At 41.2% G+C, this 25,220-nt stretch overlaps 1 protein-coding gene across 1 annotated transcript in view; it reads left to right on the plus strand.

Moving 5' to 3' along the window:
• The first annotated feature begins 212 nt into the window (after window positions 1-212).
• LOC110522381 (ras-related protein Rab-32) overlaps window positions 213-25,220 on the plus strand; it is a 30,440-nt gene continuing 5,432 nt past the window's right edge. Inside the window, exons 1-2 of the mRNA XM_021600742.2 lie at window positions 213-609; window positions 21,082-21,359. Coding sequence (XP_021456417.1) covers window positions 396-609; window positions 21,082-21,359 — 492 coding nt within the window. The 5' untranslated portion in view covers window positions 213-395. The remainder of the gene's footprint in view (window positions 610-21,081; window positions 21,360-25,220) is intronic.

Consider the following 25,220-nt stretch of genomic DNA (forward strand, 5'->3'; position numbering starts at 1 on the left):
TGTTTGGACATTTTGATTACAGGTCAAATGTGCATGAATAGAAAACATCATATATGAGGAGCAAAAAGTGCGTTTCAGGAATTAGCATGAGCAGAACCGCTCAACAAAAACAAAGTGCAAGTGTGTCTCTCTGTCAGACTCACCCTGGTTACCATGTAAACACTGGAGTAGAGAAAAAAAGTTGAACCGAAAATAAACATTTCCGGGTCCTATGACTTATCAGGTGGTTTTGAGCAACAAGGAGGAGGGAAGTAGAGCGCTTTCTATTGTAGTTACCATATTTCCAAACAACACAGAAACAGAGAGGACAGATTCATTTTTCCTCATCTAGTCAGAAAAAAAAGGAAGTTGTTGAGTTTGAGAAAGTTGTAAGTGTCACTCAAGAGTTTTACACCATGGCAGGCGGCTCGGTATCGGAGTGTAAGGAATACTTGTTCAAAGTCCTAGTCATCGGGGAGTTAGGTGTGGGGAAAACCAGCATCATCAAACGATATGTCCACCAGCTATTCTCCCAACACTACAGAGCGACTATTGGGGTAGATTTTGCACTCAAAGTGATCAACTGGGACAGCAAAACGTTGGTGCGGTTACAACTATGGGATATCGCAGGTAGGACATGGATGCACATTTTCATTAATCAATATTTTTGAGATTATGTAACACAAAATTGAGAATTAAATGTTATGCCCTGAAAAGTGATTGAGTGCAGTGACTGCGCACTTCAAAAGGGGAAGTTTTGGAAATCACAGGCGCTCGTGAAATCACGATGTTCGCACAATCGCAATACGTTTATTTTTTTCTCTCACTTTTTACCCAAGTACGTAGGAGAATATTCAGATTGAATTTAAAATTCCTGTATAGACTGGTCTGTTTTGTTCCCCCCGTGGTATGATGATCAGGTTAGCGCATATAATTGCCAACGGAATGTAGGTCATGGGCTGGTCGCCTGAGTGCCCACCCAGTACGAGAGAGGAATCCAACCTTTGCCAATTGGCATCATATTTCTACAGGTTGAGTAAGTTTCAGTTGGCCCAGTCCACATACAGAGTGAGAGAGAGACTTAAGAATAGCCTACAATCTAGTCTGTGGGGTGTTTTCCAAACTCAGTCATGCATGCCAGCACATTTTCTCTGTTCTCTTTCCAGTCTCTCTAACCCTCCATTCTTCTTTTGTCAACCTTATGACAACCCATTTTGGAAACCTCATGACAAGTCCTCCATTCAGGATCTCAAAATTAAGATTCTAAAATTAGATTGGGAGGCAGATTGCCACAGGCCACTTGAAACTGTTTACACTGTGTTTAAAAAGATCCTCATCACACGTTTGAGTTGTGACTCTGCAAACATTTACAATGGGTTTTGGTTCTATGACCTCAAGGCACTTCACTGCCATATGAGGCCCTACTTCTAGTGGGGGGCATTCAGTCAGGGATTCATGGGAAGAAATCATCATCATCCATCATCACAATAAATCAATTAGTTTGACTTAAAGGCCAACCTCAGCCTCCTACCATGACCAATACACAGCTCACATGATCCTATATGTAATTATATTTCTTCTCACATATTTCTCCAGTCCCAGACACAGACTCTTCCGAACTGACGGTAATGCAATCTGCCAACAGGACTCTCAATGAATGGATACATTTAGTATTGGCTTCCACTATGCGTCACATGCAAGTCCTTTATTAGGCCAGGCAGGAATACAGGCAGCCATATGGGCACAGCTGACTCTGTTATACACCTAGCAGCTGAGAGAGAGGCTACAAGTTAGTCATTAGCCAGCAGTCACGGTCAGGCCAGGAGTAAAAGCTCTGTGATTCAGTTTTAAAAAGGGGTGTGAGAGAGAGAGAACGGGAGAGTGATCTATTGGTTTTATAGCCAATCATGAGGTTGTGGGATTGGGATCAGGACATGCACTGTAGTCTATAACTGTCATGATTTGAATTTGTGAATTACATTGTGATGGATGTTAAATTTACTATGAATGAGGTTGAATTTGAAACTAGATATAGGACTAGGGAAAACCATTCTGAGGAGACAAGTCTGACATGTAGGGTGGCAGACTGACATGGACAGAGACAGACCGGACACACAGTCTACACAATAAAACGGTCTTCAACAGTCTTCAACCGTATTTGTGATCTCATCACACACTGGCAGCGCAATGAGACAGGTCGTCACGACAACCATCGTCTGTCACTAGCTCTGATAGGTGACACCATTGTCTCCAATCAGATGGCGTCATTCCTCCGTGACGCTGGTCCCTCAACTGATCTGTCTTCTAAGACTTTGAACTGACATTCAAATATTGAGCATCCACCATTACAAAATTGCAAACATCGTTCAACATTTTTGATATCACTGCTCTCGTATGAAATATGCAGAATAGCTATCTTGCTAAATTGTGATTTAATAGTTTGCAATTGTGAGAAAATAAAAACTAACCAGTGGCTATCTCCTGCACAGATTCTGTGCAGGGACGTTGGTCGCCAGTGCAGTGGCTTGGTCAGCTGTGTAGCTAACTGTTGTAGCTAGCTTACTGACATAGATAGCTAGGTAGCTCTTCCGTCACTGACATAAAAAGCTTGCTTATCCTGTTTAAATTACCCTGAAGTTGTAGACGTGCAGCTCATGCACAATTAAGAAGCACTGGCAGTTATCAGAAATCAGTCCGTAGATCAGCATGTTTCTCTACGATCGTATTGTTGGGTCAGCTGAGCACAGCAGCTGACTCGGGAAGCTACTGTAATGTCTCGTAGCAGAAGATAATCTGCTTCATGAAAACCAATAATAATGTAAGCATTAGCACTACTAGCTACAGTAGCTTGCTAGCTAGCTTTTGTTGGATGATTCAACATTGTGTGTGCAGCACTAAGTAGGTCGCTAGTTGGTCAGCAGCAGCATTTCACTTAAAGAGGATTTCAGTGACTGGCTCAGCTGTTAGACATGTTTATGCTAGCTTCTGTGCCCATAGTCAAACTTCAGAAATACTGCTATTTGAAGCACAATAATCCTTAGCTAGATGTAAAATGGGGTGACACTTTCTCACCAAAAAAACAATTTTAATTGTTTTAACATAGATTAATTCATGATTCATAATTCAAAAAACAGTTTTGAGGCAGAAATGGGGTTCGGCAGACGATGTCACCTAGGTAATATTTTTGAATGTTATGGCAGCCCATTGTCGCCAGACTACTTTTGTCTATCCCATTACCCTTTGCGAGATACGAGACAGTGCAGGCAGAATAGATGTGCTATCTGATGTAAGACAATGAGGTGACACAGAGAGAGTAGGACAGGGTGCAGATACCCACCGGGCATGGGTGTTAGCTCATACCAGGAAAGGCGGCCTGTCACAGCTTGACCGCAAAGGAGCTTTGCGGGCAAAACACACACACTTCCTCATTCATATTTACTGATTGTATCATTGCGAGAGACAAGCTGTGAGAGAGAACACACTCACACCCACACAGATATCACATCGGATGAGCTCTGAGGGGGATCGCACACACATACACAATTATATACATTATACACACCCTCCCACACACAGACATATACACACCTATACACCAAGGCCTATTCTGGAGACATTGAGGATGACAATGAGTCAGAGAAGAGAAGGAATGAGGGAGAGAAAGTGAGTTGTATTGCCAAGTTTTTTTGTTTTTTTTAACCTTTATTTAACTAGGCAAGTCAGTTAAGAACAAATTCTTATTTACAATGACGGCCTACCGGGGAACAGTGGGTTAACTGTGTAATTAAGAACAGTCGCTAAGCCTTTTAATTGTGCAGAAAAAAGGGGTGGGCTTGTCCTCATGGCAACGATAAGGACCAACCAACGTCAAACCAACATCTTTACTCTCCCGTAATGATTACAATCTGGGATGGAATGATGGTAATCAGGGCCGAGTGGAAGATGGATGTACGTTGGAAGTCAGCGTGAAGCCAGGGCCTTGCCCGCCCCTGTGGCCCAGAATAGCTGCCCCTTCTCTGGGCTTGTCTGATCTTGGGGACAGGATAATTACAACCATGAGGTGATGGTGAAGTAAATAAGCCAGCACCTTGTGCCAAGGATTTAGACATCCTGAGAGAAGGGCACCTCACTGGTTCACTGGGAGGGGAGGTGAGGAAGGAAAAGCAGAATGGGTGAAAGGGAGGGAGGGGCAATTGTCCAACAAGGGTATTACCATATTACAGTATGGGATTATGTGGCAATGGTCATAGTCTTAAAGACTGTAGAGAGTAACGCTTAAGTTTGCATGCTCCATAGTGGAATGTGACTGTGAGTCATGTGGTTTAGTTATGGTCTTTGTTTTACAGCTTCTCCTATGCAACTCACTCTGCATGTTGCAACTTCCTATTGGCCCTAGCTGTCTCGTAATAACCACCATATGTACAGTATCTCTGCCAGAGAAATGTTTGGCTGGCATTTGAATATAATTCTGTGGGGGTTGGTTCATAGCCCCGAGCCTCCAAACAAGTAGAAAGGGTCTGTAATGGAAAGCAGCCATTTTATGGGCTCCTGACCAACTCTGCTGTTTTGTGTTTTTTTGCGCTAATCAAATTTAGTGGGGGACATAATGTTTCCACCATGACCGAAAGAGCTTCTGGACATCAGAACAGCAATCACTAACCTTGATTTGGATGAAGATTTCTACTTCAATGAGTCAGTTTCTACTTCAATGAGGCGCACTTCATACTGCTCACCCCGGACCAGGCCCTAATCCCGTAGACTCAAAAAAGAGCAATGCGGTTTAATTGGATAGTCTCGAATGGAGCTCGTCCAGTTTGTTCTCCGGTGATTGTACGTTCGCCAATAGAACTGAGGGTAGAGGCAGTTTATGCACTCACCGACGTCGTTTCCTCAGCGTGCCCGCCTCTCTTAACAGGACCTGAAGAACTGTAATATACTAGGTTTCTTGGAGTCGTGGCTGAACAAGGACATTGATAATAAACATCTAGGTGGTTTTTCTATGCATCGGCAGGACAGAACATCAGTGTCTGGTAAGCTCAAGGGGAGAGGTGTGTGTCTCTTTGTTAACAGTTGGTGCACCAGCTCTAATATTAAGGAAGTCTCAAGGTTCTGCTCGTCTGAGTTAGAATACCTCATAATAAGCTGTAGACCATATTATTTACCAAAAGTGTTTTCATCTATATTTTTCTTAGCTGTCTATATACCACCACAAACTGATGCTGGCACTAAGACCGCACTCAATGAGCTGTATAGGGCCAGAAGCCAACAAGTAAATGCTCACCCAGAAGCAGAAGCGTTGGTGATGGCAGAAGCGTTGGTGATGGCCTGGTGATTTTAATGCAGGAAAACTGAAATCCGTTTTACCTCCTTTCTGACAGCATGTCACCTGTGCAACTAGAGATGAAATAAACTAGATAACTTTCAACCACACACAAACGCATACAAAGCTCTTCCTCGGCCTCCATTTGGAAAATCTGACTATAACTCTATCCTTCTGATTCCTGCTTACAAGCAAAAACTCAAACAGGAAGTACAGTTGAATTCGGAAGTTTACATACACCTTAGCCAAATACATTTAAACTCAGTTTTTCCACAATTCCTGACGTTTAATCCTAGTAAAAATTCACCACTGTATTTTAAGAATGTGAAATGTCAGAATAATAGTGGAGTGATTTTATTTCAGCTTTTATTTCTTTCATCACATTCCCAGTAGGTCAGAAGTTTACATGCTACCAAATACTAATTGAGTGTATTGGCTTTAAATTGTTTAACTTGGGTCAACTGTTTCGGGTAGCCTTCCACAAGCTTCCCACAATAAGTTGGGTGAATTTTGGCCCATTCGTCCTGACAGAGCTGGTGTAAATGAGTATTTTACTTTTCTCTTTTATTTCTCTGCATTGTTGGGAAGGGCCCGTAAGTAAGCATTTCACTGTTAATTTACACCTGTTGTTTACCAAGCATGTCACAAATAAACTTTGATATGGTTTGGGTGCAACAGACTGGTGAGACTGTCTCTGTTGCCCCTGCAGCATCTGTCTTGGACAGTTACCATGGTAACTCACTCACAGATAGCATCTCAATGGAGACCGTAGAGCAGGAATCAACATTCTTGCGTTGATGGTCGGGGGGCCGGAAGGTAATTACAAATAATTTGTAGACTGCAAATTGACCGCAAGAATCCCAAACAAATATAATAGACTTATACAATCATTTCAAACATTGCTTAAAATTGTATATGATCACGTGTCTCTCTATTATGCATGGGAATATTTAGGAATAGATTTCCAAAATTAATTTAAGCTAATTTCCTGGTGTTTTTGTCTTTTATGTTCAACAGTATATTTTTTAAAATAAATAATTGCCAAGATTCAGCCTATGGCCCCCCGCCAGTTGGAGAACCCTGCTGTAGAGGAATCTGTCTCCTAGGGCGCAGGATGATGAATAGATTCACATTCTGTGTTTCCCTCTTTCATGAATACAACTCCCACAAGGACCATGGAGAAGATGTACACACTTTCCATTATGTGTCTGTAGAAAGGAAAGTTGACTTTCCCTCTCTGACTAACACTGCATGACCTAAAGTATGTGGACACCTGCTTGTCGAACATCTCATTCCAAAATCATGGGCAATAATATGGAGTTGGTTCACCCTTTCCTGCTATAACAGCCTCCACTCTTCTGGGAAGGCTTTCCACTATATGTTGGAACATTGCTGCGGGGACTTTCTTCCATTCAGCCACAAGGGCATTAGTGAGGTTGGGCACTGATGTTGGGCATTTAGGCCTGGCTCGCAGTCGGCGTTCCAATTCATCCCAAAGGTGTTCTACGGGGTTCATGCCAAAGGTGTTCAAGTTCTTCCACACCAATCTCAACAAACTATTTCTCAATGGACTTTGCTTTGTGCACAGGGGCGTTGTCATGCTGAAACAGGAAAGGGCCTTTCCCAAACTGTTGCCACAAAGTTGGAAGCACAGAATCATCTAGAATGTCACTGTATGCTGTAGTTTAAGATTACCCATCACTGGAACTAAGGGGCCTAGCCCGAACCATGAAAAACAGCCCCAGACCATTATTCCTCCTCCACCAAACTTTACAGTTGGCACAATGCATTTGGGCAGGTGGTGTTTTCCTGGCATCCGCCAAACCTAGATTCGTCCATTGGACTGCCAGATGGCGAAGCGTGATTTCTCATGATGCTGCATGATGCTGCCACCACCGTGCTTCACGGTTGGAATGGTGTTCTTCGGCTTGCAAGCCTCCTCGTTTTTTCCTCCAAACATAACGATGGTCATTATGGTCAAACAGTTGTATTTTTGTTTCATCAGAACGCGTCTCCTTCCTGAGTGGTTTGACATCTGCGTGCTCCCATGGTGTTTATACTTGCGTATTATTGTTTGTACAGATGAACGTGGTACCTTCAGGCGTTTGGAAATTGCTCCCAAGGATGAACCAGACTGACTGGTGGAGGTCTACAATTTTGTCTGATTTAAAAAATAAAACACATAAAAAAATCCCATGCTGTCAAGCAAAGAGACACTGAGTTTGAAGGTCAGCCTTGAAATACATCCACAGGTACACCTCCAATTGACTCAGGCTAGTTGACATCATTTATCAGAAGTCATGACATAATTTTATGGAATTTTCCAAGCTGTTTAAAGGCACAGTCAACTTAGTGTATGTAAACTTGTGATACAGTGAAATAATCTGTCTGTAAACAATTGTTGGAGAAATTACTTGTATCATGCACAAAGTAGATGTCCTAAAAGACTTGCCAAAACTATAGTTTGTTAACAAGAAATTTGTGGAGTGGTTGAAAAACTATTTTTATTAACTCTAACCTAAGTGTATGTAAACTTCCGACTTCAACTGTAGCTACCGAAAAATTATCTGAGGGGAAAAAGTTGGTCACTCAACAACACATTCAATGACATCATCCTAGCAGCTAGCTAGCTAATGTTAGGCTCTGTGTTTTTAGCTTTCTAAATAATTATATAAGATCATCTTGCCTAGTTATTTAAGTTATTTAACTAGGCAAGTCAGTTAAGAACAAATTCTTATTTACAATGACGGCCTACCGGGGAACAGTGGGTTAACTGCCTTGTTCAGGGGTAGAACAACAGATTTTTACCTTGTCAGCTCTGGGATTTGATCCAGCAACCTTTCGGTTACTTGCCCAACGCTCTAACCACTAGGCATTTCTGTATGGTGGACTCAATGTATTGTACTGTAGTTGAGTACCAGCCTATGCTACCGCTCAGTTGTTGCTGTAATAGGCCCACATGTTTCTCCTTGGCATGGTGTTTTGATGCAGGTTTAGTTTTTTTTGTTATTAATTCTCTAGCTTTAAAAACCGAAGCCAGACTGCAACATTTTAGTAGCCTAGCTAGTACTGTGGTATGTACACTTTCCCTCTACTATGCGCTGTAAACTGGACACATGAAAGCAGCACAATTGAAGTTGAATTCACTGCATCAGGCTGGAATTTCATAAACTGTTGACTAATTTATACTGGTTTGTGTGTCCTGTTGTCTATTGTTCTTTAGTAGCGATTTACAATGCATTCAGAAATGTTTAAGATCCCTTGACTTTTTCCTCATTTTAAAATTTAGTAAATAGTTTTCAATCTACACACAATATCCCATAATGACAAAAAGCAAGAACTGGTTTTAATTTATAAATACAAATCTGATGTCATATTTACAACCTGTACCCTTGCACATTGACTCAGTTCGGTACTCCTTGTATATAGCCTCGTTATTTTGTTTTTATTTTATATTCTACTTTTATTTTATTTAGTAAATATTTTCTTAACTCTATTTCTTGAACTGCATTGTTGGGCTTGTAGGCAAGGGCTTGTAGGTAAGAATTTCACAGTAAGGTCTACCTACACCTGTTGTATTTGGCAGATGTGACAAATACAATTTTTGATTTTATTGCATTTTCTGTAGGTTACAGCAATGAGCTGTTGGAACCTGAAACTTGGCATGGACGTTTAGCCTTCAACATGTTTAAACTGTTGGTCCGGTAGGAGATTCGGTCAGTGCTATTAGTGATGATATGATATAGTGCACTGGCTTGCTCATGTGTTTGTGGTTCTGGGAGGAGGGTTATGTGTGCGTGTGGCAACGCACTGCCGTTTGGTGTGCAGCATGTTGGCAGTGCTTGCTGTGACTAGTGCAACGCTGACTGTATGGTAGGGGGTAGGGGTCGACCGATTAATCGGAATGGCCGATTTCAAGTTTTCATAACAATCGGAAATCTGTATTTTGTTTGTGTGCCGATTTATCCTTTATTTTATTTTTAAAATCTTTTTTAAGAAAAAAAAGAAAAGCATTTTTTTATTTAAAAAAAAATAATGTTTTTACACCTTTTATTTAATCTTTATTTAACTAGGCAAGTCAGTTAAGAACACATTCTTATTTTCAATGACGGCCTAGGAACGGTGGGTTAACTGCCTCGTTCAGTGGCAGAAAGACAGATTTTCACCTTGTCAGCTCGGGGGATCCAATCTTGCAACCTTACAGTTAACTAATCCAACGCAATAACGACCTGCCTCTCTCTCGTTCCACTCCACAAGGAGACTGCATGTTACGCAGATGCAGTAAGCCAAGGTAAGTTGCTAGCTAGCATTAAACTTATCTTATAAAAAACAATCAATCATAATCACAAGTTAACTACACATGGTTGATGATATTGCTAGATATTATCTAGCGTGTCCTGTGTTGCATATAATCTGACTGAGCATACAAGTATCTAAGTATCTGACTGAGCACTTTCGTGAGTTTTACCAGCAGCTCTTCCTTATGCGTCAAGCATTGCGCTATTTATGACTTCAAACCTATCAACTCCCGAGATGAGGCTGGTGTGACCGAAGTGAAATGGCTGGCTAGTTAGCGCGCGCTAATAGCGTTTCAAACTTCACTCGCTCTGAGCCTTGGGGTGGTTTTTTCCCTTGCTCTGCATGGGTAACGCTTCGATGTGGTGGCTGCTGTCATTGTGTTGCTGGTTCGAGCTCAGGGAGGAGCGAGGAGAGGGATGGAAGCTATACTGTTACACTGGCAATACTAAAGTGCCTATTAGAACATCCAATAGTCAAAGCTATATGAAATACAAATGGTATAGAGGGAAATAGTCCTATAATAACCACAACCTAAAACTTCTTACCTGGGAATATTAAAAAAATATATATATTATTATTTTTTTAAATCTTTATTTAACCAGGCAAGTCAGTTAAGAACACATTCTTATTTTCAATGACGGCGTAGGAACAGTGGGTTAACTGCCTCGTTCAGTGGCAGAAAGACAGATTTGTACCTTGTCAGCTCAGGGTTTGAACTTGCAACCTTCTGTTTACTAGTCCAACGCTCTAACCACTAGGCTACCCTGCCGCCATGAAGACTCATGTTAAAAGGAACCACCAGCTTTCATATGTTCTCATGTTCTGAGCAAGGAACTGAAACGTTAGCTTTCTTACATAGCACATATTGCACATTTACGTTCTTCTCCAACACTTTGTTTTTGCATTATTTAAACCAAATTGAACATGTTTCATTATCTACTTGAGGCTAAATTGATTTTATTGATGTAGTATATTAAGTTAAAATAAGTGTTAATTCAGTATTGTTGTAATTGTCATTATTACAAATACATTTTTAAAAAATCTGCCGATTTAATCGGGATCGGCTTTTTTGGTCCTCCAATAATCGGTATCGGTATCGGCGTTGAAAAATCATAATCGGTCGACCTCTAGTAGTGGGCCAAAATAAAATGTGTCTCGCCTTGTGTTTGACACATGCTCTAGACTATTACCCATGTTATGACCGACTTGTGATCATTGTCCTTGCTAGTTGGATTGTATTGACATTCCCAGCCTTCGTTACAGTTGTCCGTTTTTATTCTGAATATTGAGTCATTAAACTGAAACAGTGCATCATCCTGAATGGGTGGAGGCAGCAAACATTGTACCAGGCCAGCTGTGATTTACAACCTGATAGCAATATTTTTTGGACTATCAAGAAATGTATTGGTGAATTATATTAATCATGCATTGAACTGCATCCATGCCTTGCATCCACTGCCAACAATGCCTTAGTGTACTTCATGGACGTTTGAGCTAAATATAACCTATTTTTATAAAGTTGGTTTTGAAGCATCAACTGGGAATTTGATATTTTTGACTGATATTATGATTATCTGTTTCATATCTGCAAAGGTGTTAAAACGCTGTCATTTCCACTTTAAAATACATTAAATTACTGACATTGATGCTTGGAATAAACATTGTGTAAGTTCTATGAGAATGGTCTCATAGGATCTTAAGCAATGAATGCTATTTTATTTTGGGAAAATTCAGAAGTGGAAACTTTGAGAATTAAATGGAATATATGGGTATTAACTGGAATATATGGGAATTAACGGAAATATATGCAAATTAATATTAATACCATTTAAATGTAGATGTTTTTTGCAGTGTATATATTTACCATATATGGAGAAAGAAACAGAAACCTTTTACCTTATCATAAGTAGAAAATTGCAAATGATTAAATCCTTCCAATAGAAAAATAAACTATTTAGTTACAAATTGAACTGTAATTAAAAGAGTTGACTCTTTACTTGGAAATGATCCCCAAGGATCCATCGCATCTCCCCAAAACATTTTCAACACATCTGTAAAATTATAGTCAAGAAACTAAGGCTTTGGTTGTCTTCCTCTCAGGCTTCCATGTCTTCTCCCTGGACCTCCTCAATGTCCACCTCTTGAACATCAGACTGTCTTCACTGTCATTTTCCAACCTTGTTGAGGATGGCTCGTTGTTAGGCTCAAAAAGCCTCAAGTTTGCCCAGATTTCCACCAATTTTTCAACCTTTGTATTGGTCATCCTGTTGCGTGCCTTGGTGTGTGTGTGTTCCCAAACAAGGACTAGTTGCGCACTGAGGCGGCTGATATTGATGGGATTTGGAGGATGATGGAGGCAACAGGGAAAAGAGCTTCAGATCCACAAAGTCCCTTTCACCGGGTGGCTGATGAGATGTGTTGGAACAACTGCCATATTGCATCTCCATCCCAAAACCCTTGCTTGGAAGTGTACTTACAGACTGCCAAGAACCTTGCCCTCATCCAGGCCAAGGTGGCGAGATGCAGTAGTGATGGCACCATAGGCCTTGTTGATCTCTGCACCAGACAGGATGCTCTTGCCAGCATACTTGGGGTCCAACATGTATGCTGCGGCATGTATGGGCTTCAGGCAGAAGTCTTCACGCTTTTTGATTTATTTCAGAACTGCAGTTTCCTCTGCTTGGAGCAACAGTGAAGTGGGCTGCGCACTACGGATTTCTTCTCTTACATCTGCAAGCAGAGTCTGAACATCAGACAGGATGGCATCGTCTCTCTTAATCCCTAAAATGGCTACTGCTATAGGTTTCAGGAGTTTCAGGCTGCTTACCACTCTCTCCCAAAATACATCATCCAGGAGGATCCTCTCAATGGGGCTCTCCATATCGGCAGACTGTGATATGGCCATTTTTTTGGAGAGACTCCTTCCCTTCCAGGAGAATGTCAAACATGATGACAACACCACCCCAACGGGTATTGCTGGGCAGCTTCAATGTGGTGCTCTTATTCTTCTCACTTTGCTTGGTGAGGTAGATTGCTGCTATAACTTGATGACCGTTTACATACCTAACCATTTCCTTGGCTCTCTTGTAGAGTGTATCCATTGTTTTCAGTGCCATTATGTCCTTGAGGAGCAGATTCAATGCATGAGCAGCACAGCCAATGAATGTGAGGGTAGGACTCCTTCACTTTTGACCACTTTAGACCGAACATGAAGCAGCCTTCATGTTCGCAGCATTGTCTGTCACCAGTGCAAATACCTTCTGTGGTCCAAGGTCATTGATGACTGCCTTCAGCTCATCTACAGTGTAGAGACCGGTGTGTCTGTTGTCCCTTTTGTCTGTGCTTTTGTAGAATAGTGGTTGAGGGGTGGAGATGATGTAGTTAATTATTTCTTGCCCACGAACATACAACCACCCATCAGAGATGATTATCTGCTTTCTCTATGATTTGCTTGACCTTCACTTGAACTCTGTTGAACTCTGCATCCAGCAAATTAGTAGATAAAGCACGTCTGGTTGGAGGGGTATATGCTGGGCAAAGAACAGTCAGAAATCTCTTCCAATACTCATTGCCTGTGAGCATCAGGGTTGAACCAGTTGCATACACAGCTCGAGCAAGACATTCTTCAGCATTTCTCTGACTACATTGAGTCAACAAAAACTTCTGATTCCGGGAGGACCATGAGCTGTTGCTATCAATAAGGTATCTTATTCATCATTTTCACCTCCAATAGAAGTATAGGGACTTTTGTCAGAAGGTTGCTAGTTGTGAGTGCTGAGGGAACTTTATGCCTTGGTCAGATGATTCTGCATCTTTGTTGCATTCTTCACATTTGGCACAGTATTTGCAAATGTACACAACTTTTACTTCAACATTAGCTGCAGTGAGATGTCTCCACACATCAGATAGTGCTCGTGGCATTTTCCTGTAAAGATTAGAAGAATGAGTAAAGTTAGAAAATATTTAAACACACTTTGCTTTAGGTTACTATTTACTAGTTAACAAAAAATCATGTATGTCAAATAAAATATATTCACCCCACCCAGTATTGTAATCAGAATTTACCAGAAAGCATGTAGTCCTTGGCTCCGACAATGTAGTAGTGTGGGCTCAATAGCATCTCATTAGTGTGCAAGATCTTGAGAATCAGCTGTAGATGTGATGGAAGAATACACTGTGCATGCAGAGGGTTGCAATTCCATTGAATTGGGGATAGTTTAACTAAAATATTCCTCAAGACCTAAAATTGCCTTGTGTGTCCCACAAAAAAGGCTCACTGTAATAACTTCTTTGATGAATTTAAGCAAAATTCCCCAAATTCCCGGGCTCAACTTCCCATGGAAAATATACCGGAAAGTTTCCGACCCTTTGCAACCCTAAGTGTTATCCTGTTCTACCTTAACAATGTTGAATTGCAGCCTACATTGAAGTAATGCCATCGGGGAGCTATTTACAAGACTGCCTTGGAGGTTGCAGTATAATAGATAGATAGCAAGTCATCTATTGTCTAACCATTGAACCTCATCCTGCCTCGAATGGCCAAACACCTCAGTACAAACTAAAATCATCACTATGGTGTATTGAACGCTTTAATCAATCTCTATGAATCGTTTTGACCCCCCCCCCCCACTGGGAAGGTGAGGGCTACTAGTCTGGCTAGCACTTAACTAGAAGTCCTCCTGACTTCAGGGTTCTGCAAGGCTGTTTTGATGTTGTCGGCATGATGCATTGATAATGAAGGGGGCTGTGATTTTACATGATGATTCTCCTTTGTGTCTTTCTCAATCAATCAGGTACAGCCACATACAGCCTCTAAGTGCTGCCCCCTTCCATTACAACTGTTGGATTTTTAATTCCAAGCAACGAGAGGTCTCAATCTCCCAGAAAAAAAAATGTTTGAGAGAACCAATCAATGTGTCCGCTCAATTTCTGAACAAATATTGCATTAACAAACCGCCTTCTGTCCAGACCAGTGAGTCACAGCTCTTCCTCGCTGTGTGGTCACATGGGGTGTGTGAGCAAGGCTAGAGGTCTACTCCAGCAGAATAGCAACGCTTACATATCGAACACACCATCTGAGTGGCACTGAATATTGAGCCAGGTGTTGAAGGAAAAAAGTTACATTTCCTTCTGACATCGTCTTCCCCTAAGCTTCTTACCTCCTTTTATGATTGCATTGAAGAAATCAATTTCCAATGGCTTTCAATAAAGTGAAGCTTATTAAGTCGGCTCCAGGTTGATTCCATGCCAGCGTGACACCTTCAGTGTGTAGGTACAAACCTTTTTCATTCAAAGCAATCGATGGGCACCAGTGTTGCTACTCATCTGCCAATCAGGGATCTGGCTTCCCTTGTCTACAAGTTACATTCACAAAGAAGTACAGAATTATAGGGTATGGATGCAGGCACGAATGGTAATTGGGGGGCATCAGGTGCAAACTGTTAATGAATTAATTGCCTTAGGTGTCTACTCACTTCGATACATTATATATATTTATGAGATGGCCGTTCTTAAATGTGTGGGGCTGATGCGGAGGTCCTTTGTGGAAAGCTATCTCATAAATGATATGCAAAATATGATATGGACACTGTCCTTGAATAATGGTCTAAATTTGGCCTGTAGGAAGGAGGTAATCTAGTTGTTTAAAACGTGTGGGGATACAGAGTTGAATTTATATATTCACATGGCTTCTCTTTTGGATGGTACAGTAACTATCATCTGTCAGGATGGTATTTTCATCAGTAGGTTTTCTGTAGTATTTAGAGATTATACATTTCTTAGGTTACAAAAAAGGGACAGAGTTGATATTCTTTTCCATAGTGAAGGAAATTGATTGTACCCTAGAGTTAATGTAGTTAAGAGATTCATTTGAATTTAATTTCGGATCCTGTCCAGCTCATAAAGAAATTGTCTACATCAGGGGTGGGAAAAACTCCAGTCCTCAGGGGCCTGATTGGTGTCACACTTTTGCCCCAGTCCCAGCTAACACACCTGATTCCAATAATCAACTAATCATGATCTTCAGTTTAGAATGTAATTTGTTTAATCAGTTGTGGATGCTAGGGATGTGGACAGAGTGTGACACCACTCCTGCCCTGAGGACTAGAGTTGCCAATGTCTGGTCTATAGCGGGTCCAATTTTTGAAATGTTCTTTGTATGGATTATTTTCATAAATTTAAATCCAAAGAGAATTGCGTAATTAGGGGCTAATGGGGTTCCCTTTGCTGTTCCAAAGGTCTGTAGGTAGTAATATTAGTCAAATACAAAATAGTTTTTAGTGAACACTAGTTGCGCAAGTTCAATTATATAATTTGAAGGCACAAGGCATCCGTGGTCGGAGAGGAAGAATTTGAGGGCCTCCATCATTCGTAATATTGGTGTATAATGGTGAGACACCGAGTGACTGGCCAATTTCCTTCATTAATAACTGGTATACTTTGTATTTTCGATATAAAGTCAGTGGTGTCTTTTAAACAGGATGGCAACTGCATGTTGGAAGAATGTTATACATGCTTTTTACATTTGTATCACACATTGTTTTTGAAAATCATTCAAGTTTGTCCGACACACTGAATTCGTCCACTGCTATATCTATCGCTACATCTGCCATCATTGAAGTTGTTTGTGTTGACGAGGGCCGTTGTACTAAACAGTCAACAGCGATTGAATCGTCTAACCAATCAGAGTATCAGAATTTTCAAACGTTGCTTTACTTACGTGTGTTCTGGCTCTGGTCCAACCCATCAGTTTATGGGACCAATCAGACAATCCATTTTCCCATTCACTGTTTTGGTGGTGCTCATAAAATGTATCAGAACTTTAAAAGTAGCAGAGAGCTCACTGTAGTCTGACTACAGTGAATAGAGAGAGACAAGGCCATGTGCAGGGAACATTTCATAACATCTTGACTTTTGCACAGTGGTGAAAAGAGGAAGAACAATGAAAAGGAGAGTTTCACTGCTTTGTTGTCACTCACAACCTGGAGACAGGTTCACATACTATATATACTAAACTTAGAAAGTTAGGTTTTTGCGAAAACAGACTTCTAAAGTTCGGTATTTACAGTATGTGAACCTGTTTTGAGGTTGGGAGTGAAAACCACATAAAATCAAATCAAAATGTTTTGTCACATGCTCCGAATACAACATGCTCTTCCCAACAATGCAGAGTACAAAAAAGTGTAACTCAGAGGAAAAGCATACACAAGATTGGGGCTATACAGGGTGTAGCAGTACCAGATCAATGTGCAGGAGGGGTATGATGTATTGGCATGGTAAAGTGACTAGGCATCAGGATAGGAAATAATAAGAGAGTATTCTTCAGAAGTTTCTCAATGTACCATCCTCTCTCGTCTCTCATCAACAAATAGCTGACATTTTGAAAGTATTAGAGTACCTCTGCCTGTATTTTTTCTCTATTGACTACCCAGACTACTAGTTAATTCGATTCACACTGAAAAGTATTTTTTCTCTCTATTGACTACCCAGACTACTAGTTAATTTGATTCACACTGAAAATTATTTTTTCTCTCTATTGACTACCCAGACTACTAGTTAATTCGATTCACACTGAAAAGTATTTTTTCCTTCGAGGTCGGACTGAGCGTTAAGTGTGTGTGGAGCCTGTCGAATAAAAGCCAATAAATGGTAACACTTTATTTTAGGGGTACCTAATTAACCATTTATAAGGCATATATAAATGGTGTATTCACCGTTTATTAATCATTACTCCCACAATTTACTAATCATTTAAGTATTTTTGCAGTCCCTAATCTAAAGTGAGCACTTTATACTTTTATAAGTACTTTATAAATGTTTTGATTGGCCAGTGTGACTTCTCACAGAAGGATGGGCATGTCATTGGGATACATTCCGTCAGTATCTATATATACATGGGTGACTAACTAGCTTACTAACATTTTACAAATGTGGGAGTAATGATTAATAAATGGTGAACACAATTTATAAATGGTTTATTAGGTACCAGGGGTGTCATGCACCCCAAAAATCTGAGGGGGCACAAAGTGAGGATGGCTGGGGGGTGGTTCGACAAGGGGCTAGGTCTGGAAGTTGTAGGAATTTAGCATTTTTCAAACACCTGAAACACATTTTTACTGGAATCTAGAGACATAATCATTGTGCTTAATTCTATGTCAAAAAAATAATATTTTTCTGCTTATCTAAGCATACCTCTTGAGCCGTCTGTATCCACCTGATGTGTGTGGTAATTTATATATATTTACATGTTGTTGTTTTTTTACTGAATCTGCTTCTCTGAATCTGGGTAAAAGATTGAAAGGAATGTGAGTCTTAAGTAAATGCTTTATTTTCTAAAGTTGTTGCCAGCAGGCATGCCAGCTACTCTAACTTGATTGATAGCCTGAAATGGCTTCTTGGTAGCTAGTTATGAGGTTGGTACATTGGGAGTCTCTGGGCAGCTAAAGCCAACTTCATAAAATGTCTAGGTGGCTAGTGGTATTACAGAGAAACGACAACATTTTTACATGTAAAAAATATGTAGATATTAAAAAGGACATCTGAGGGCTTGACACCTGTTTTAGTTACCCTTTAAAATAAAGTGATACCCAAGAAATATGCTTGGAAAACGTTTAATAAAGTGAGTTTTTTTATTTCTGTATTCCTCTTCTAAGACTTCTTCTCTTGGATCTCTGGGCACCAAAAGGCCTGGAAATTAAAGCCTTCATTTCAATCCATCATCTCGCCTTCCCACTGTGCCGTGTCCCCAGTGAATTCACCTGGGGTTAAACCAACTAAATTTAGACTCTCAATTATGAGCAATTACTGAGCAGGCCTGTAGGCCCCTCAGTGTATTGACTCCCTCACTCACACCCGCACGGCGACACGCAGTTTCCAAACGTAGCTGGGTAAGTACCTGTAATGAAGTGAAACTGCAGGGGTAGAAACTGCCGTCACGGTTCCTGAAACAGCTCTCTTTATTCAGTGTTTAACTTGGATGCAGTGGAGACTAGTGCTGTGCAGTGAGGTGAGCTACTCCTCATTCTTTAATTGGATTGTGTGCAGCAGCAGCAATGTCCATTTCTGTTGCATGTGTTCAGACAGTGCAACCATTTTTAAACACTGCCACGGCATTATCCTTCTAATTTGATGTCCACATTCCAACACAAAGTTATTTCTTGGATGGTCATTTTAGAATTAGGTGAGTAGGTAACCATGAGTCATGCAACCCCTTAAAATATTGGCATTGGCATTGTCCACCTGCTCTCAGAGCTGGTACATACTAGTTTGTTGTTTGTGGAACTGGCAATTAGACCATAAATCAATCATTCACCAGTCTCAGATGTATCAAAACCAACTGAGCTGTTGCCATATTAGCATAGCAACCTGCCAGATCTCTTCAATAACATACCATGGGTGCTCTGTTGTCTTCTAATGAGACTCTTCTGTCATAGTGAAAGGGTAAAGAACCCAGAGTGATATCATTAGAATAGATAATCTTTCTCTCTCTCTCTCTGCCTCTCTCTCTCTCTCTGCCTCTCTCTCTCTCTGCCTCTCTCTCTCTCTCTGCCTCTACATCCGTGCGGACATGGAACTCAGAGCCTTCTAGCATTCTAAAAATTATTCCTGAACATTCTGGGATGCTTGAACAGAACACCTCAGAACAATCTGAAGTCTTGTATGTTCCATTCCGATTAAGTATTCTGCTGAGAGACGGCATAGGTGTGGATTCGCAAGAGCTCAGATATGGGAGGATGATCACAGCTCTGTCTGTTCCACTTTTTTCCTCTCTTTTTGGACTGTGTCTGTGAGGCAGTGGGGCAGGCAGCAGTGTTCAGGGTTCAGTGGAGTGCAGAAGCTCTTTCATCCCCTGATATGGCTGTCAGTCTCACACACAACCTGCCTGACACAACTGTAGGAAGCCTTATGATCTGCAAATGACGTAACATGTAAAAGAGGGTTGGATCAGAGAGAGAGAGAGGGAGAGAGAGAGAGAATTGCTGCATGGTTGTGATCCTGGACCCCAAACAGGTAAAGCAGAGGTAAAGTCTTCCCATTAATCCCCCGACCAAAGATTCACCTTTAATTGAGGTACGCCTCAGTGAACAATCACTCACAGGTTGATTGATTTCAGCAGTCTTGAAGGTTCTATAAATTCTTGTCCTGGAAATAGTTTGTGGAGATGGGGCTCCACCTCAAATCTGTTTGCTCTAAAGGTTTTGTCCAGTGCTCATTAATGTAATTTGATGGAACTTTGAAATTGTTAGGGTCAATTTTCTTGTAATATCCCAAATTGCCACACATACAATAGAGGACATGTTTGAAAGCATAATATCAATTTGTAGTTTGTTCAGTTCTATTTAAGGTATACATAGAAACGAAGTGAGAAACCGAAGGGGGTGATTTAGATAGGAGAATCATACTCATATTATTGAGTACAACCCATGCTCCATGTCAACTAAAGCTTGCAGATCGAAATCCTATGCATGCAAATGTTAATCAATGCCGCAGGCTTTTGGCCATTCATTATCAGTGTTTGCATGTTCACTCCTCTCTGAGATTAATAGCTAATACACAGACTGATAATATGGCTATGGAATACTAGTCTTGCCATCGTTGTGACTGTATTTTGAGTAGTGCCTTGCTTAGATTGGTAGTGACACCCAGTATCCCGGTGGTAATTCCCCTTGCTTTCACTTTGTAAAGCATCATTCCAGGTTTCTCCCAGTAAGACTGGAGAGAATGGGTTCATTATCGAGGAGGCAGATTTCTTCCTTGGCTTGAGTCTTTGGATTAGAGTCATGACAAACTAGAAAAAGTGGGTCAAGATCCGTTTTGGTCATTTGGTGGGGAAGGGAAACCAAAATGAAGGCAAAACACTTCTCTCACACAGCACTTTAGAGCCGGAGAATAAAATATGTTTGTCTTCTGAATTACTTTTACCTTCCTCTGTCATCTGATGAAACACTGGCAAATCCTCACTCAGTTTTATATCCATGTCTAAAACATGTACATATTCCTGGTAAACTGGGCTAATTCTCCCCAAACTGGCACCTTTAAATGTCTCATGGGAGTGTGGTGAGTGATTTTAGTGGAGTAATCGATCTCACAAGTGGTCCTTGTTGTGCTGTACTCACTGCGCTGGGTAATGGGGCCTGTGGAATCTCCTGTCACAGGTCTATCTGTGTGTGTACAGAAGGAACAGACCCTGCTTTGCTGTCTCATTAGAAACACTCAAAGGCTAAGTCGCTTCCACCCCTCTATAGGCTCCTGTGTTTTGTACATTCAGATGTCTTGTTTTTTCCTTGAATCCTTTCTGATGTCCTCTTATGGGCTAACAGAATCTCTGCATCTGGTAACCCATTGAGCATTTGACCCAACAGCCTTTTGTTTACTAACTAGTCCATCTCCTTAGTTACTTTGACGCAGGCCTACTAGGTTTAATTGTGTACTGTACCATTGACCCATTGAGTTACTGATCGTGTTGCTTCCCTGTCCCCATGCAGGTCAGGAGCGATTTGGGAACATGACGCGGGTGTACTACAAGGAGGCGGTGGGGGCATTCGTGGTGTTTGACGTGACGAGGGGCTCCACGTTTGAGGCCGTGTCCAAATGGAAACACGACTTGGACAGCAAGGTGAAACTGGCCAATGGGAGCCCTATCCCCTCAGTGCTGCTGGCCAATAAGTGTGACCAGAAAAATGAGACCTCCAACAACACTTCCCTCATGGACAACTTCTGTAAAGAGACTGGCTTCCTGGGCTGGTTCGAGACCTCGGCCAAGGTAAGACACGCACACACAAATATGCCTACACCATAAGACTATAACACAGTGGTGGCTGGTGGTACTTTAAATGGGGAGGACAGGCTCATAGTAATGGCTGGAATGGAATGGTTTCAAACACATCAAACACCTGGTTTCCATTTGTTTGATACAGCTCGCTGGTCACCATAGCATCTCCCACCTGTAGCACACGCTCTAGCAGGTATATCTCTCTAGTCACCCCCAAAACCAATTCTTTCTTTGGCCGCCTCTCCTTCCAGTTCTCTGCTGCCAATGACTGGAACGAACTACAAAAATCTCTAAAACTGGAAACACTTATCTCCCTCACTAGCTTTAAGCACCAACTGTCAGAGCAGCTCACAGATTACTGCACCCGTACATAGCCCACCTATAATTTAGCCCAAACAACTACCTCTTTCCCTACTGTATTTAATTAATTAATTTATTTTGCTCCTTTGCACCCCATTATTTTTATTTCTACTTTGCACATTCTTCCATTGCAAATCTACCATTCCAGTGTTTTACTTGCTATATTGTTTTTACTTTGCCACCATGGCCTTTTTTTGCCTTTACCTCCCTTATCTCACCTCATTTGCTCAGATCGAATATAGACTTGTTTATACTGTATTATTGACTGTATGTCTGTTTTACTCCATGTGTAACTCTGTGTCGTTGTATGTGTCGAACTGCTTTGCTTTATCTTGGCCAGGTCACAGTTGTAAATGAGAACTTGTTCTCAACTTGCCTACCTGGTTAAATACAGGTGAAATATAAAAATAAATAAACATTCACTCCATTCCAGACATTATTATGAGCAGTCCTCCCCTGACTAGCCTCCTCTGCTATAACAGTGTGCTTTGTTGCCATTAGATCTCCCCTAATCAGGAAGCATTAACTACAGTGATGGTACTACAAGTACTATTATTGCTAGTGTGTGCATTAGGCTTTTTTTATCAGCTTGAATGGAAGGTAAATGTAGGTCTTTGTTTCCAAGGTTGTTTCCTGATATTTTACAGGTTTGCTTTTCAGTAAAAAAAAAAAGAAAGTGGATTGTCAAATAATGTCTTATTGGTCACATGCGCCGAAGACAACAGGTATTCCTTTTGTTCGATTCATTTAAAATAAATTCACCTTACCGTGAAATGCTTACTTTTACAAGCCCTTTACTAACATTGCAGTAAAATAAATAGAGTTAAATAGAGTTAAGAAAATATTATTAAATAAACTAAAGTAAAAAAAAAAATAAAAAAAAAGAAAATTACATAAATTACATAAAAATAACGAGGGGGTACCGGTACCGAGTCAATGTGCAGGTGCAGGTTAGTCAAGGTAATTTGTAAAGTGACTATTTATAGATAAACAGCGAGTAGTAGCAGTGTAAAAACAAAGGGAGGGGGGTGTCAATGTAAATAGTCCAGGTCGCAGTGCTCACAGTCTTATGGCTTGTGGGTAGAGACTGTTTAGAAGCCTCTTGGACCTAGACTTGGCGCTCCGGTACCACTTGCCGTGCGGTAGCAGATAGAACAGTCTATGACTTGGGTTACTGGAGACTGACACATTTTGGGCCTTCCTCTGACCATACTTTACCTAAGTTCTGTTATACTCACAGACATGATTCAAACAGTTTTAGAAACTTCTGAGTGTTTTCTATCCTAATAATATGCATATCGTATATTCTTGGCATGAGTAGCAGAAAGTTGAAATTGGGCATGCTCTTTATCCAAAAGTGAAAATGCTGCCCCCTATACCTTAAGAAGTTAATTGGGGTGTATTTGGCCCTCCTTTTCCTATAGTCCACGATCAGCTCCTTTGTCTTGCTCACATTGAGGGAGAGGTTCTTTTCACCACCTGTCTATAGGCTGTCTCATCATTCTTGGTGATCAGGCCTACCATTGTTTTGTCGTCAGCAAACTTAATGATGGTGTTGGAGTTGTGCTTGGCCACGCAGTTGTGGGTGAACAGGGAGTACAGAAGGAGACTAAGCACCCACCCCTGAGGAGCCCAAGTGTTGAGGATCAGCATGGCAGATGTGTTGTTTCCTACCCTTACCACCTGGGGGGTGTCTGTCAGGAAGTCCAGGATCCAGTTGCAGAGGGAGGGGTTTAGTCCCAGGGTCCTTAGCTTAGTGATGAGCTTCGTGGGCACTATAGTGTTGAATGCTGAGCTGTAGTCAGCGAACAGCATTCTGACATAGGCCTTCCTTTTGTCCAGGTGGGAAAAGGCAGTGTTTTGGGTCGTTGTCTTGTTGAAATATCCAGCCCCGGCATAACTTCAACTTTGTGACTGATTCGTCAACATTATTCCCAAGAATCTGCTGATATTGAGTGGAATCCATGCGACCCTCAACTTTAACAAGATTCCCAGTACTGGCACTGGCCACAGCCCCACAGCTTGATGGAACCCCCACCAAATTCTACTGTGGGCAGCAAGTGTTTTTCTTGGAACGCTGTGTTCTTTTGCCGCCATGCATAACGTTCCTTGTTATGATCAAATAACTCAATCTTTGTTTCATCAGTCCACAGTAACTTATTCCAAAATGAAGCTGGCTTGTCCAAATGTGCATTTGCATACCTCAAGCGACTCTGTTTGTGGCGTGTGTGCAGAAAAGGCTTCTTCCGCATCACTCTCCCATACAGCTTCTTCTTGTGCAAAGTGCGCTGAATTGTTGAACGATGCACAGTGTCACCATCTGCAGCAAGATGATGTTGTAGGTCTTTGGAGGTGGTCTGTGGGCTGTTTTTGACCGTTCTCACCATCCTTCGTCTTTGCCTCTCCGATATTTTACTTGGCCTGCCACTTCTGGCCTTAACAAGAACTGTGCCAGTGGTCTTCCATTTCCTCACTATGTTCCTCACAATGGACACTGACAGCTTAAATCTCTGCAATAGCTTTTTGTAGCCTTCCTCTAAACCATAATGTTGAACAATCTTTGTTTTCAGGTCATTTGAGAGTTGTTTTGTGGCCCCCATGTTTCCACTCTTCAGAGGAGAGTCAAGGAGAACAACAACTTGCAATTGGCCACCTTAAATACCTTTTCTCATGATTGGATGCACTTGTCTATGAAGTTCAAGGCTTAATGAGCAAGTAGTTACAGGTATTCAAATCAACAGAATGACATGACTGATTTAATTTCATACAACTTAATATTGCTACACTAAAAATCTTTGTCTGGACAATACCCCAGTACTCAGCTTTTATTGGAAAATGAATGGCATGCCACTGTGATAATTTTCTGTGACGACAGAGTAAATTATTATGCAGCCTCAGAGGGGTGCCCCATACGACAGTATGTATGCTGAACAAAAATATAAACGCAACATGTAAAGTGTTGGTCCCATGTTTCATGAGCTGAAAAAGAAGATCCCAGAAATGTTCCATATGCACAAAAAGCTTATTTATCTAAAATGTTGTGCACACAAATTCTTTACATCCCTGTAAAAGAACATTTCTCATTTGCCAAGATAATCCATCCCCCTGGCATCTCCATCCATGTGGCATATCAAGAAGCGGATTAAACAGCATGATCAATACACAGGTGCACCTTGTGCTGGTTACAATAAAATGTGCAGTTTAGTCGCACAACACAATGCCACCTGTTTTCACTTTGTCATTATGGGGTATTGTGTGTATTGACAAGGAAAAAATATATAATTTAATCCATATTAGAATAAGGCTGTAACGTAACAAAATGTGGAAAAAGGGGTCTGAATACTTTCCGAATGTACTGCAATCGGCTCTCTGTGTGAAAATGAGGTCAACTGGGGTCTGCCTGTCATGAAGCATTGGAGGGTACTCTCTCTCTGTTTATGTGTGTGCGCGCCTCAATTCACTGGGGCTTTCGGTTTCTGCTTGCCCCTGTCA

This window comes from Oncorhynchus mykiss, chromosome 4 (genome assembly GCF_013265735.2).
Source record: "Oncorhynchus mykiss isolate Arlee chromosome 4, USDA_OmykA_1.1, whole genome shotgun sequence".
NCBI classification, from domain to species: Eukaryota; Metazoa; Chordata; class Actinopteri; order Salmoniformes; family Salmonidae; genus Oncorhynchus; species Oncorhynchus mykiss.